Consider the following 16,242-nt stretch of genomic DNA (forward strand, 5'->3'; position numbering starts at 1 on the left):
AAGAGCAGCCCTTTCAGCCCAGACCAAGTTTTCTGTGATGACCAAGTGCTTCTTCCAAGTCATACTCCTTTATGTCTTCACCTCTCTGTTTCCCTTTCATACTGGCTGGAAGTCATTCAGGACTCCTGGGTCTTTTCCATCATTCAAAACAGATACTTTATGACTTGGAAAACTCTTCCTCCCTTACAGGGGATATTTCAGCCCCCATCCAGCCAACTTTATCTGTTCCCCTTGCTGCTTTCTCAGCTCCATACCAACAGGGAAAAGGGTTCTACTCCAGGATGTTTTTTGTGCCAAGAAAAGATGGTCCTTGGAGGCCTATCCTGGACCTCTCCCTCTTAAATACCATGCTGGTGGTGCCTTCTTTCAGGATGCTGTATCTACAGTCTCTTCTTCCCCTGATCCCTCCCAATCCTTTCTAGCATCCCTGGATCTCAAAGATGCCTACCTGCATATCCCTATTCATCCTCATTTCAGGAAGCGCTTGTGTTTCTTTTTGGGTTCTTTTCCCTTTCAGTTCTCTGCCTTGCCATTTGGTCTCTCCATTGCTCCAAGGGTATTCACAAAGTGCCTGGCCTTGGCCATTGCCTACCTAAGGGTAAAAGGGCTTCAGGTACCCCTACTTGGACGACCTGCTCTTCATTGCCAGCAGGCCAGATCTACATCCAAGTGACGTCTCCAGGTGCATCTGCAGTTAACTCCAACTGAAGCCTCTAGGCGTCAAATATTGCTTTCTCATATTTGCATCAATAATTCCAAAACCATGCTATGTACAAGGTTTTAAAAGATTTCTTCTTAAAGCTTACACAGTGGCAAACTTAACTGTATTAATATTTGACCTCTGTCTAGTGCAGGTAAAGAGATGTGAACTGTTGATGTTCTTCGTGTTTCACCGTTGCAATCATCACACTTGGGTTATCTGCCTGCAGGTAGCCCTCAGTCAGCCCGAATACCAGAGACTTAGTATTTCTGTGTCGGTTGCTGTCGCTCCAGGACTGACGTCAGGGGTATAAAAACAGACATCCAACACCATTACATCTGTCTTTCATGCCGAGGAGCCTGAAGCAGAAACAGTTCGCACGAGTGCCGGTCGGCCGCTACCTTGAGTTTTCATTTCCGAAATGAATAATCTTGAAGTCTTATAAAGCTAAGTACCCCATTACGGATCCTTTATTCTTGCTCTAACCGATGTTAGAAAAAGTTAACAATTGTCTCGCCTGTGGAAAGCAAATACCACACCGAGATTTCCATTTGTACTGCGTCACCTGTTCAGGTCCAGACCATGACGTTCCTCACTGTCGCTTTTGTGGTTTGTTCAATGCCCGAACTATTCGTCGTCTGGCCCTTATTGTCACTTAATACTTTCGCTCTCTATCTCCTTATTACGAAATGACTTCGGTAAGCCATCCGACTACCGATCTTCTGAAAAAACGTAAGGATAAAGACAGGGACAGACCACACAGGTCCAGAGCTGCTAACGACTCTTCTGTTAAGGTAGTCGCCAGTTTGCTGGTACTCAGGTGCTTTCGCAGCCCCTGATGCCCACTTCGATGGATTCGCAGGCAGCTACCGAGACCCATTCGAAGTCGGGTATGCCACGAGACTCTTTGACTACCGAACCTGCGGATGTCTCTACCTTGGATGGGTCCGGAGCCGCTGAGCAGGCACCGGCTTCTGTGGAAGTTCTTGACATTACCAGTACTCGACACAGACTTCTTTCATATCATCAGTTTTGTCTAAAACTACCAAGTTTCTAAGGCCAAGAGTACAAGCTATGTCTAAAAAAACGACGACTCATTCTCAAGCACCTGCTTCCTTGCCACAATCTCAAATGCTTAAAATGGCAGAAGACCTGATCATGCTGATTAGGGGAAGTCAGCCTTCCCCTACTAAGAGAAAAAGGGACTTGTCCCCAGCAGCTTTAACTGACCAAGAGTCCGACGACTCTGACATTTCTGAATGTGAAGATATGCTTTTATCTGCTTATGAGGATTCAGATGCAGAGGAATTCATTCCCTCTGCTTCCCCCCCAGAGGATTTTTATTTTGGTGAAACCCTTCATACTTTGAGAGCATTTCCACTGGGATTGCCAGGGTTATCCTCAGTCCAAAAAGAGACTCAGAGAATTTTTAGATTTGCCACAATAGAGACCCTTGGTTATCCCTCCTATTCTGGATGTTGCCTCTGCCATCTTGGCTCATTACAACACTGAGCCACCTCTCTTCTCTCACTCTCTCATCAAACTTTTCCTGAGAGGGGCTAACAATTTAAGGCCACCAAGGAGAGCACCCACCCTGGCTTGGGACCATAACTTTGTACTGGAAAAGCTCACCCCCCCCTTTTTGAACCTGCAGCGTCAGCAGAGTTAAAATTCCTCTCTTGGAAAACACCCTTGCTTCTGGCCATCACTTTAGCTAGAAGAGTATCTGAGCTACAAGCGCTTATGGCTGTGGAACACTTCATTATTTTTCATGCTGACAGGGTTTCCCTCAGAACTAACCCTACTTTTATGCCTAAAGTGGTGTCCAGTGTAGCTGTCAACAAATCTAGCCATTTGCCAACCTTCTATCCCAATCCTCAAAATAAAGGGGAAATGATCCTGCACTCTTTAGACGTGCACAGACAGCTCAGATTCTACCTTGACAGGACTAAGCCCTTCAGAAAATCTGACCAGCTACTAAAAAGCTTTGCACGTGGGGCAGAGGGCAAGGCCATATCTAAACAAACTATTTCCAAATGGATAGCACACTGTATCCATTTCTGTTACAAACACCATGGGAAACCAGCCCCTCAAGGGGTCCGAACACATTCCACTAGGGCAACACCTACCTCTACAGCATTCCTCAGGGGAGTCCCTATCAGGGACATTCTGGAAGCTGCTACCTGGAGTTCTGTTCATATCTTCACCAAGCATCACCACGTGCCTATCTTTTCCAAATCCAGGGCAAGTTTTGCTACAGCAGTCCTGCAAGGGCATACTAGCCAGCCCCATCTCTTCTTGACTACCTCCACCCATTCTTCAGCTTTGGGAATCAACCCATGTGTTATGACTGCAACAGTGAAACAGGAAGAACATAGTACAGGTGTGTACACTTACCATAAATGTAGATGTTCGAGTGTATTCACTGTTGCAATCCTGGTTTCCCTCCCTCCAGCCTCCATCTCTCTCTCTACTTCTATAAATGTATTACTCACCCCTTACAGGGCTGTTGGTGTTTAATTTTTACTGGTGGTGTTTTATCCACCATAACTTGGCTCTCTGTTTGGGGGCTCCTGACATTTGGGGCAAGAAAAACTGATGTAATGGCATCTGCTGCCTGTTTTTATAGCCCTGACGACCTGACGTCAGTCCTGGAGTGACAGCAACCGACTCAGAAATACTAAGTCTCTGGTATTCGGGCCGACTGAGGGCTACCTGCAGGCAGATAACCCAAGTGTGTTGATTGCAACAGCGAATGCACTCGAACATCTACATTTATGGTAAGTGTACACAACTGTACTTTTTATGATATTAATTTGTACAGATATAATTTTCACTTTTTTTAAAATATCTCAACAACCAAGTAACACAGAACTCCTTAGCCTCATATGAAAGCTGTCTGCTAGATGAATAAAACACTGGTGATGTGTTTAATTTGAGTGGTTGCTGAGATATTGTAAGTTGTTTTCAAAATATTACAAACATAATTGTTACTGTGTTTATCGTGACTTATAAAATTCAGTTTAAGACCTATAATCTAAAGAATACTACCACTATAAAAACAGTATGTGCTGAAGGGTTTGCCATTTATACTTCTTTCATAACCCCTATGGTTTCAGAGATAAGAATTTTTGTTTGAAATGTGAGGACATAATTTGATTCTGTCAAAAGGCTTAGGCTCCACCCATTGAAAGTTACATTGCAAACTTCCAGAGCTCCATTGGAGTGAATGAGTTAAAACAACACCTTGCTCTAGCTATTCCCTTTCTGCAGCGCATATGATGTTCGATAAATTTCAAAAAATCCAGTGTAATCCTTCCCAGGATTTCACTTTTCTGGGGTGCAGGTTCAGAAAAAGTCCTTTCTCTAAGGGGTTTCATGGAGTCCCTTCTGTCTGTTTCTTCCATCATGGCCATGGAATTTCTGAGACTGATGGGGTTTATGGCTTTAACAATCCCCATACTGCCTTTTGCAAAATTACACTTGATGAAGTTCCAGTGGTTTCTAAAGACTATTTGGTCCCAGCATCCTTATCCTTTAGGTGTCTTGATTCCTCTTCATCCCTGCCTGAAAACCGAGTTGCTTTCGTGGATGCAGCAACTCGATCAGAACTCTGGCCATCCACTTCAAGTACCCCAACCGGCTCAGCAGTTCTTTACAGACGCCTCCGACTTAGGTTGGGGAGCAACTTTTGCTACCAGGAAGGTTCAGGGTCTTTGGTATCCCTCTCAGCAGAGAGAGCACATCAACATCAGAGAGATGAGGGCTGAGAGTCTGGCCCTGTAGACCTGCCATCCTGTATTCCTTCCAGGACCACTCGGGCTCCTTACGGACAATACTATGGTCCTTTTGGTACATAAACAAGCAAGGGGGCGCAAAATCTTACCTTTTTGTTGATTAGCCATCAAAGCATAGGAACTGGCTATCCAGTAAAAAGTGACTCTGCATGCCGTGTACCTACCCTCTGCTCAGAATTCAGTGGCAGCTGCATTAAACAGATCCATGACACAATCCCACGAGTGGATGCTCTACAGGGACGTGTTCCTGGATCTAGTTCACTGGTGGGGTACTCCAGAAATGGACCTCTTTGCCTCCCCTCTGAACAGGCAATTTCCTCTTTATTGTGCCAGGGTTCATCACCTTCAGGCTTGGAAAGTGGACGCTCTTTCTTTCTCATGGGTGGATGCTCTTTCTTTCTTTCTCATGGAAGGGGATGTTTCTTTATGCACCCCCCTTCCCTCTAATTCATAAAGTCCTGCTGAAAATTCTGCTGGGCAACCCAAAAATCTTTAGTGACCCCCTTTTGGCCAAGACAGCATTGGTTCCTTCTTCTGCAACTAGCCAAGGGTCATCACTACAAGTTACCTCCCCAGTTGGACCTACTCACTCAGGGCAAGGGATCTTCGATTCATCCACATCTGTCAGGTCTGCAGCTGACCTTGTTGGTGGTCAACTTTTGAATCCTTTTAGGCATCTGTTTTCTAAGGATGTGCTTAGAGTTTAGCAGGAGGCCAGGAAACCCCATACAAGGAAATCTTATGTTTCCAAGTGGAAAAGATTTTCTACCTGATGCCAGAAAAGAAAACAGGAACCCCTCTCTGCCGGCATTCCTTTAGTACTTTCTTACCTGTCTGAGTTGCTTAATAGTGGCCTTTCATATTCCTCAGTCAAAGTCCACTGCTGTGCTCTGTCTGCCTGTTTGCCATTGACGCCCCCCCTTAGCTTCCAGGTTAGAGGTAAAGCTTTTCCTTAAAGGCGTCCTACACGTGAAACCTTCCAGGAAACCAATTCCTCCTCCTTGGGATCTAAACTATGTTTTAGAGAAGCTCACTTGGGCCCCATTTGAGCCAGCAGCCTCTTCTTCTCTGACGTTTTGCACATGGAAAATGGTACTTTTAGTAGCTTTAACTTCTGCTAGAAGAGTTGCTGAGATTCAGGCATTAATGGCTTTGCTCCCCCCCATTTTTGGTTTTCCACAAAGACCGAGTATCTTTGAGAACTAATCCATCTTTCATGCCCAAAATGATTGAGTTATTTCTTAATCAGTCCATTCAGTTGCTCACTTTCTTTCCCTCACCTCAATGTCCTAGTGAGAGGAGGTTCTGCATTATTTTTATGTACACAGACAGCTCAGAATTTATCTTGACAAAACAAAATCTGTCAGGAAGTCTGATCAACTCTGTCTCCTTTTATACTAGGGCTCTGGGTTTACCTGTCTCCAAACAAACTATTTCTTTCTGGATCTCTAATGCCTTTTTGTTATGCTATGACTTCCATGGGAAATCCTTATCTTCTGTTAAGGCCCATTCTTCCAGATCTGTTGCTTCCTCTGGTGCTTTCTTCAAAGGTCTAGACGCTCATTCCATTTTGGAAGCTGCTACTTGATCATCTATTCATACTTTTTAGAAAACATTACAAGCTAGACACTATCTCCAGATCCAGGGCAGGATTTGCTAGGGCAGTTCTACATGGATTTGTAGAAAATGCCTCTGTATAGTCTTTCTCCATTCTTTTCTATCCTCCTCCCTAGTTTCCTATTGAGCTTTTGCACTCTCCCATATATAAAGAAAACTGTAACATTGAAGAGAAGGACATAGAAGAGTTGTGAAAATCTTACCATAACCATAGATGTCCTTCTCTTCTATGTTGCAGTATTCTGTCCCTCCAGTCTTCCCCCTACTACTTGTTCTTTCCTAGGTTGACTTCTTGTGTTGTGGCTTTGCATTACTTTCCTCATGGGGCTACCTTATTCTGAGGATGGTTTGTGCTGACGTTCTCAGTGACTTTGTGCGATGTCCCGTATACTGGCAGTGACAATAAGCTTTTGTATACAGGCCGGATGTCTGGTTGACTGGCAGAATACGACCCATATGTAAATAATACTGCAACATAGAAGAGAAGGACACCTATGGTTATGGTAAGATTTTACACAGCTATTCTTTATGACCGTAGGTAGCAAAAATGTGTATTGCTGTTATTTTGTATCGCCTACTGAAGCATTTTCTCTTTATTTTGTGTGAGGAGGGTAATATGTGGAGGGTGAAATGTGGGAAAAACTTTATCAGGCCTGGAGTGAGTTTTTCCTAGTACTCTCCTGGTTAACTGTTTGAATTGGATTGTGACCTAAAGGAACTGCTGCCCTTCTTCAGACTTCATCGTAAGAGGTGGACCATGGTGGTTCCCAGAAAAAAAATTATTAATAGTTACTGTGATGTGCTGGATAGTGAGGGACACTAGAGTAGAACTTGTATGCAGACTGCATTAGTTATAGTCAAAAGACTAAGTAAATGGGGACCTACTGAGACTGAATCTGAATTCATACACATCATTGCACGTTTCAGTGTTTGCTTCTACAAGGCTGGTAAGGCTGCACTTGGTTATTGGCAGTCCATTTTGAAAAGTGGTGTACTCAGTACTTTATACAGTGCTGCAAGGTGACATAATTCAGCCTTTCTGCTGTTGACATGCCATTACTTCCAGCTGACTGAAGGCATGTACCTCACTAGACACCTGCAACAACTGGAGAGGCCACAAAAGTATTTCACAAAGAGGCTCGTAGGCATTAAACACTTGTCCTATATGGACAGACTCAAAAAAGCTCCAACTATTCTGTCTCATATCGCGTACTTCGAGGAGATCTCTGCTTGACTTACAAAGCCGTGTCTGACCCAGCTTTGTTAGAAATGCTACATCTAAAGAAATCCCAATCCCTTCGCACCACACGCTCCAGAGACTTCAACCTCATTACCACAATCAAAAGAACATGCTGGAGGGACAGGTTCATAACCCAGAGACTGCTGATGCTATGGAATCGACTTCCCATACATGTCAAGCAGAGCACCTCACTGGCCCTCTTCAAGAAAAATCTTGATGAGTGGATGGGAAATAGAAAATTCACCCCGGGGATCACTCCAGTGGCTGTACTCAACAGAGGCACTAGGAACTAATGTTGGGTGGCACAATGCCAGAGTAATCCTATGGGCTAGGTTTGTAAAGGCTCCAGGGCCATTAGCCTATTACACACCTATGAACCTATGAAAATGCTTGTGATAGTTGTCATAGCAGCACAAAAGTAGCAGCAGCCCTTTTATATATTATGCAGTTGATAGCCAGGTAAGCCCTAGTGTCCCTTTTCAGGGGTGACATGGGAGCACTGTCTGGTCAAGTGATTTGCTCAGAGTTGCACAGTAGGTAAATGGAGATGGAATGACTCAAATGCTTTTGCCCTGACTACAGGAACAGCACATTATAAACTCAGAGCCTTAATACTCTTCGCTGTCGGATCCTTGCCTGAAATATTGTACTCTGAGCATTTGGGGTTGGGATGGGACCATTCATTGTAAGCAACTTGTACGGAGTTGTAAATATCTTACTCTGCATGCCGAGAGTTTGTCTCTTCCTGTTTGTGCCTAGATTTTTTTAAATCTCACTCCAGTACTTACTTTCAGAATCAACGTGAGCTTAAAAAGTTGATTTAAAGGGAAAGATTTAAAGGAATTTCACCTGCTTGTCTTTGTTTGCATCTCATTGCCTTAACCATTATGCTGTACCACCTGAAGTTACTCTTGCACAAGTAGAAGTGATTGATTAAGCAACAATCATTCAGCTGCACATTCTTGTTCTTCCTGACATTTTCTCTTTTAAAACCAAGTACCCTTGTTATCATGCTGCAGATAAGGGTATTTCAGCCTGTGCTTATCACTCTAATTTGAACTGCATAAGCCATGAAGTAGATATCTTCAATAGCTGTCCTAAAGAAATGTCCTCTGTTAAAAAAAAGTCCTTCAAAATATTCAGTTCCCAGAAGCCACTTTTTTTTCTTTTTTTACCAATATATGTATATATGCACAGACATAATATATATATGTGTGTGTGTGTGTGTGTGTGTCTGTAAGTATAAACTTGGAAATGGGGAATGTGAGTGACTGCTGAATTTATCATGTACAGTTCATGCTAACACACTTGTTTTATATCTGTAGGACTGAGAATGACTGCTTTCTTTATGGTGTAGTTAACGGGTATGGAGGAAAACGAGTTGCAGACTTAGTTGCTCAGCGACTGCCAGCAGAGTTGCTGTTGGGGCAGTTGAATGCTAATCATAGTGATGCCGACGTACAGAGGGTTCTGTTACAGGTAATGTAAATGACAGAAGTTCAAGCACTGCATGAATTCTGTACCTTTTCCTACAGACTGGAGTTTTCTTAAACTAGGCTGAACTGATAAGTTTTTATCATACTGTACTAGAGTCTGTAATGTATGTGCAATAAATTGATATACTTTTATAAATTGATATGTACTTCATAAACCTTTGGCACAGTGTATGTATGCAAGTGATTCCCTTTTTGGTAAGCAGATTTTGGACTAAAGTTGCATAGACACTAGATGTAGATATATCCTCTACCAAGAACAGAGCCACGTGTACATAACGGGAATTAATCAAGAACAAGCATGCAAGTGTCAGTTAGAAGTATTTTGTTTTCCTTCTGGTTTTTTTTTTTTTTTTTGTGGAAAATAGCATATACTGAGTTGGTTGATTCAGTCTGACATCTAATGTAATACATTTTACCAGTTTGTGATCACAAGTGCTGAATTAAATTGAGCTGCTTTTCTTATCTTGGTCTGTTATTAGAATGTATACTGCATGGGCATTCAGTTTTGTAATTTAGACTGGATTTTTTGTAACTTCACTGTTTTTCCCAAATGTAGGCTTTTGATGTAGTTGAGCGGAGTTGTTTAGAATCCATCGATGATGGTATAGCTGAAAAGACCAACTTACAATCCCAGCTGCCTGAGGTACCTTTTTAAAAAAAATGTGCATTGAACCATTTATGACTGTTGTGTTTTTGTTTAGAATCGAATTTTGCAGAGGGAAAACTGTGACTGTTTGTCTGCTGGTGTATTCAGTGTACTTTTTTTTCCACATAACAGATGATCCCATTTCTTGTACCTGTTTTTGATTTAATTTCTGTATTTTGTTTTTGTTGTGTATGGTGGTGGTGGTATGAAGGCCTCAATTTCTAGTTGTAGAAGTAATTATTTTCTTTTGCGTTTCCTGATGTTAACTCGGTAGTTCTTAAATCTGTTCATACCATGTTTCTGTGCTGAAATTATTAATTCATATGGATATAAACTTTGCAGATGTGTGGAAGGATTTAATTGTTCCATGCCTCAAAGGTAATCTACAAAGATTTTTTAACTAAACCACACCAAGTAAAGGAATATCACTTCCATCACAAACAGGCCAGAAATCCACACAAAACCAAGATAGAAAGTGATTAAAAAAAAACCTTACTAACACGAAAAAACAATAAAATCAGCCTTTTAAGAGTATATTCACCCAATTCATACTTTCTGCCATTTATACAACACAATCCAATTTACAAATGTTCAATTAACTTGTTAATTAATTAAAACTTTCTAATTACATTCAAAATTCAAACCCTTGGGAAACTCACGGTACCATACTTCAAAATAAAAACAGACCCTTTGTACAAGAGTTTATTTATTAAATTCACTGATCTATGTATTTTTTTCTAAAATACTTGCTTGTAACCCATCAGGTCTACCATTATGGTACATTTTGAAGTGCATTGCTACTGGACTTATTATTTTACCTTTTTTAATGTCCCTGATATGTTCTAGTAGGCTGGTCCTAAATGCCCTCTTACTTCCGCCACATAAAACTTCCCACAGGGACATTTCAATATGTAAACAATGCCTTCTCATCCACAATTATAATTATCCTGAAGTGTATACCTTTCCATTTATTTTTTCAAAACTACTAACTATATATCCACAGCAGTTACAGTTCCCACAAGGAGATATTCCTTTCATCCTTACATTCTTCCTTAATTTATCCATTGCTAAAATAAATCTACCATGTACTGTCATGTCTGTAGTACTTCCACTCGTATATGAAACATTATTTTCTATCTAATTTATGTGAAAAATCTCTCTTATATGTGCTAGTACTAATTGTATCCTGTTCACTACCATTAATAATATCTAAAAAAGGTACTGTCCTTCCTACCTTCAGTCCATCAAACCTCAACCCAAATCTGTTGACGTTTAAACTTTGTATAAACTGATCAACCATATCTTGTCCCCCTTACAAATAAAAATTAAATCATCAATAAATCTAAAATAACTTTAACACATGTTCCCGTAAAAATGTTGTTTATGTATATACTTTCCTCTTCTAATAAATCCATACATAAATTTGCATACACTGGGCAAAAAGGGTGCCCCATGGCAGTACCCTGAAGTTGTTTATATAATTTTCCATTAAACTAAAAAAAAAAAAAATTGTCAAAAAAATTAATTCGGTAATATACTGTGACACTGTTCTGTCCTCTAAACAATGATTTAATGCCACTATTCCAACACTGTTTAATGGTAGTATACATAAACTCACAACATCTATCGTTACAAAGTACATGGCTTTATTCCACTCTAAATTAGCTGTCTCTCTAAAAAATCAAAAACGTTCTGAATATATGAGGGAATTTAGCTACCCTAGGCATTAAATATGTATGTAAAATTTGTCCTAATTTATATGCAAAATAATTACATGCTGATACTATGGGGCGACCAGGGGGCTCAACTATATTTTTGTATATTTTGGTGAGACAGTAAAAATAAGCCATTTTACATTCCTTTCAATCAAACTTCTTATCTATATCTTCTTTTGAAAAATATCCTAGTCTGCAAACTTTATTTAATAAATCCTTAAAACTACTTAATGCTTTTTATATTCACTAAAATCAACAATTTCATATATCTCATTCTTATTTAAACGTTTATGACACATTACTAAATACTCAAAATAGTGCATAACCACTAATTTATTTCCCTTGTCAGCAGGCTTAAAAATCACTTGCCCTGCTAACTCAGTTTCTGCAATGCACTCCATTCATTTTTTTGTTAGATTATATTGTATATTATTATTATCTTTCAAAAAGTCATACATTTTTTACTGCAAATTGTTGTAAAGATTCTGGCTTAACACTTGTTCTTGTATAGTAATGCAACAGTATCAGCCCAGTGGCTTCTACTTCCTGTACCCATTTGCCTGTTCATTCCTCCATCAGGGAAAGAATCAGCCAGAGCAAAAGCTCTTTAGTCCATTTGTTCCATAACCAGTGTGGTCAGCTCATTCCTTCTGCTTTGGAGGTAAGAGTCAGGTGGTAAGGGATGGGTTAGTTTGCAGCTCCTGCAGAGTATCTCAGCTCAGTCCCCTTTAGGTAGCCTGCATGTTCCTCAAATGTTGACTTTCTCTTAGAGAAGCAGTGCACCACTGAGCAGTATGGACATACAAGGCTCATAACTGCAAGTGAAATATATGCAGTCCTGGATGTATTGCCAATGTAGCAAGTGGAGCTGCTTCCCTCCCTTCACACTCTCATCCTCCACCTGCCCAGCTCTCTAGCACCTGTTCACCTAATTAAACATGGGTAATCTGAGGTGCAACCACTGCTTTCTCCATTTATGCCATGAAGCTGTGCCGTGTATGTTGTATGTCTTGTTTCTGAGTTAGTGAATTTTTTTTACCTTCATGCTCAAATTAGTATTGGAGACCTTTTGGTTCTGCTTCTGCACCACTGCTATTATAAAAGCCAACTCCTGTTACCAGGATGAAAGCCCTTTTGGCATACTGCAGTGCAAAATGGATACTTGGCCAGTCTTGGGTGCCTAATGTATTTTGAAATTTTTTTGGTCTTTGTACACAAGCAAATTGTCAAAGAATAGTGTACCACAGTGTGTACTCTCATGCATGCATACAGGTTTATGTAAGTGTTGCATGGAGCAGCTGCATATCTGCCTAACTCCACTAGGAGCAATCTGATTTTGTCATGACTCATTTTTTCTCCCGAGGACATGAGAGCTGTACTTTGGCCTCTGCCTTCTTGGCCACTGCTGTGTTGCCAGGGATGTTAGCTGAACCCTGGCTAACAGCAGCATAGTTAGGAGGAAAATGTCTATACCAGCTTGGTTTGTCTACTGAATTCCTAATTTTGATTCTCGTATGCACATATTTCATCAAGCTCAGTTCTGTGAGTCCATCTGCAACAGCATGTTTTAATGTGATGGATATGCACTTTGCAATCCCAGTAAAACTGTTACGTTATACAGTTACTGACTACTTTTTCTTTCTTCCACACAAACCACAACACTGTTTCTAAAGGCATGTTTGTGCTCATATTTCTTTTGTTTTATTTACGTATTTTTGGAAGGTCATCTCTTGCATCTCTGTACTTAGCTTCTTATTAATTTGCCAGTCCATTTATTGACTTGGGGAATAGATCAGTCATTGTACGAGGAGGGGCATGGACTGTGTGTGTGTGTGTGTGTGTGTGTGTGTGTGTGTGTGTGTGTGTGTGTGTGTGTGTGTGTATGCACAGTGGCATTTTTATCATGTGACTAAGCATCCAAGCTGTATTATGCGATTCCTTCCTTCCTTCAAGTGTTTATTTTAAATTTCAGATTTGATGTTCACCAATTTCTTTCATTCCTCAACTGATAGGTTTACATCCAACTCGGCCTCTTCTTCCAGATCGTAGAATCTTGAACTCTCAAGCTTCTCCCTTTACCCACAATGCCCCAGCAACCTAAGATACCTTAGATCTCGTTTACCACCATTTGGAACAAATGTAGATTGCGAGCTCTCAAGCTTTGGGTATGGTCTAATCAAAAGTTTCAGCTTTAAGTGAGTTTAAGTTATTTCTCTTTCCTCCCTTTTACCCTTGTAAAAATGTACATATTAGGCCCTTTTTCTTGTACTCATTGAGTACTTCTTCATATCATTGTTGGTTGTCTTCCATTTCCCTTTCTGTACCAATCATAGTACTCTTTTATTACCATAGCTGGTAATTCTTTCCCTTCTTTTCTTTGTTTCCTTATAAAACAAATCCTTTCTATTCTTAGTTTTCTTCTTATAGTGAATTGTTGTTTTCTGAATTTTAATTCAGAATTACAATATGTTGGACAAATCATCTGATTTCAAAAAATGTGTGACTTGTGAGCACAAAATTCCAAATTTGGACACCCACACAGAATGTGTGCACTGTCTAGGTCCGTAACACTTAGACATAGATTGTGAAATCTGTAAAGACTTCAGCTTACAAACCTTGATCAGTAGAAAGAATAAAGTTATACTTTTGGGGGGGGGGTCGTATTCCTTGCAAATACTCCATTCCGGTTGCTGGTGCTCAAACCCCTAAGAAACAGGACAAGAAGGGCAACTCTGTTGCTAAGAATTCATGCAAAAGATCCCTTGAGCATCCTTCTACCTTGGCGTTGATTTCAGTTCCTTCATTGGAGCCAACGCCTAAATTTTTGAAGAAGTTGGCTCTGACTGTTTTGGATATGAAACCAAGAGTTGAAAAATCCCCTCTGATCCATACTCCACATTTGGTTTCGGAGCTTATCTCGTCCAGATTACCTTCTCTGTTCCTTGAGCAGTCACCTAGATGACTTTCCAGGCCTTTGTCAATGGCTTCCTCTCTTCAATCCTCCAGGAACCTATCTGAAGCAGATGTAGATAGGATGATGAGGTAGTTCCTTAGGATGCAAATTGAAATGGGATTTCTCTGGGCTCCAACCCTTTCAGGTCCTTTGAGACTTCATAGATCCACACCACCTTTAATATCTCCTTCTCTGATCTGGCCTATGGTTTTTGGAGCCATCTGATCTGAAATCCTTGGGGACGTCTTCCTCTGATCCAAAGATCGTTGTTTCTTCAACTCCAGTAGATGTTCTTCATCTCACATTGCTGCAGTCCTTACACTTGGGTAGTCCGCTGTCCTCGGTCGGCCCGAATATCAAAGTATAAGGCTGACGTCGGTCAAGGCGCATTTGACTGACATCAGAACATCAGGGTACAAATGCGCATGACCGACGTCATATCCTCAGTCTTTTTTGCCGCATGGTCCGATGCAGAAGCAGTATTGCAAGTGCCGGTTGGCGTTCTGAAATTTTTCGATTCCGGAGTTTCAGACCGAGTCAAAGTTGGCTAAGTACCCCGTTGGGGAATATTTTGGTTTTTTCTTGCCTCAGTGGTTAAACGGATGTCAGAAAAAGTGAATAACTGCATTTCTTGTGGGAAACAGATACCGCATAGAGATTATCATACTTTGTGTATTCCTTGTTTAGGGCCTGAGCACGACGTTGTTGGGTGTCGCTCTTGTGCTAGATTCAATAAGCGCACTATAAAGAGGAGATTAGATTGTGCCAGGTTAGTCTTCGGAAGCGGTGCAATTATAAAATGCCGCCGGATGCTCCGACGCCCGCTTCTTCAAGAAGCGCAAGGACAAAGCAGTTAAGCCTAGGCTAGAAGAACTGCCGTACCGGACGCCGGTTCTTTAGAGGTGTCGGTGGAGCCGGTGGTTCCATCGGAGGTTTCTTTGGGATCCCAGGGAGAGACCTTGTTATTGCAGGATGTGGCCTCTCAGGAGGCAGGTCAGGGTGATGGGGCTTCTCAGGTTACTATACTCCCCTCCCTGCCTAGGGTGGTTAGGCCCTCTCCTTCTGTTTCCAAGGCTTCTCCTAGAGGCAGGCCAGGTTTAGCTTCAGCTGATGTCACTCCTAGTTCTTCTGGAACTTTGCCCAAGAAGCATATGCTTAAAATGGCAGAAGATTTGATTTCTTTGATTAGGGGTTCTTTGCCTCCTCCTGATAAGAGACCTAGGGTGGAGCCTGAGCTAAGGAGTTTTGAGCAGGCTTCGGATGTTTCAGAGTCTTCGGCTGAAGACTTGCAGGAGTACTCTCCTTATTCTGATTCTGATGTGGATGATTCTACTCCTTCTGCTTCTCCTCCTGAGGATTTTTCTTTTTCAGAAACTCTTCATTCCATGAGGGAGCATTTTAAGTGGGAAGGTCAGGACTTCTCTGATTCCAGGAAAAGGCTTAGGGAATTTTTGTTTTTACCCCAGCATAGGCCTTTGGCTATTCCTCCTGTTTTGGATGTAGTGGAAGATGTTTTTTCAGAAGCTTCTCTTAATCCTGATTCTTTGCCTCCTGCTCCTGTTAAACCGGATAGGTATTACAGGGTGCCTGAAGTTCATAAGTATCTTTTTAAGAGTCCTAGGGCAGACCCAGAAACTGTTAGCCAGGGGCCTAAGGGTGTTAAGGCTTCTGTTGTCAAGAATCCGGTTCCTGCAGATAAAGAAGCCAGGGCCTTGGATAGATGGGGAAAGAAAGTTTATACTTCTTCCACTCTGGCCATGAGGGCTTTGAATTGCCAGTTTCACATGTTAAAATACCAAAACTATCTCCTTTCACAGTTGAAGTCTAAGGTTGATGCTCTGGCGGAAGGTATTGATTGTAAAGAGTTACAAGATTTAGTACATGTTTCTGAACAGGTGGGTAAGCATTCTTTGCAATGTGGTTTTGATGCTGTACAGGCCTCGTCTAGGGTGGCTGCCACTGGGTCAGTTCTTCGCAGGCACGCCTGGCTGAGGGATCAAAATTTATCTGACCATGTTAAAACAAGGATTTTAGATGCTCCTTTACAATCTGATGTGTTGTTTGGTTCTCCTGTTGAG

At 41.5% G+C, this 16,242-nt stretch overlaps 1 protein-coding gene across 1 annotated transcript in view; it reads left to right on the forward strand.

Moving 5' to 3' along the window:
• TAB1 (TGF-beta activated kinase 1 (MAP3K7) binding protein 1) overlaps positions 1 to 16,242 on the forward strand; it is a 626,748-nt gene that overhangs the window by 151,659 nt on the left and 458,847 nt on the right. The window contains exons 3-4 of the mRNA XM_044071649.1: positions 8,680 to 8,833; positions 9,407 to 9,493. Coding sequence (XP_043927584.1) covers positions 8,680 to 8,833; positions 9,407 to 9,493 — 241 coding nt within the window. The remainder of the gene's footprint in view (positions 1 to 8,679; positions 8,834 to 9,406; positions 9,494 to 16,242) is intronic.

This window comes from Protopterus annectens, chromosome 1.part0 (assembly GCF_019279795.1).
Source record: "Protopterus annectens isolate FY-2018-M chromosome 1.part0, PAN1.0, whole genome shotgun sequence".
NCBI classification, from domain to species: domain Eukaryota; kingdom Metazoa; phylum Chordata; order Ceratodontiformes; family Protopteridae; genus Protopterus; species Protopterus annectens.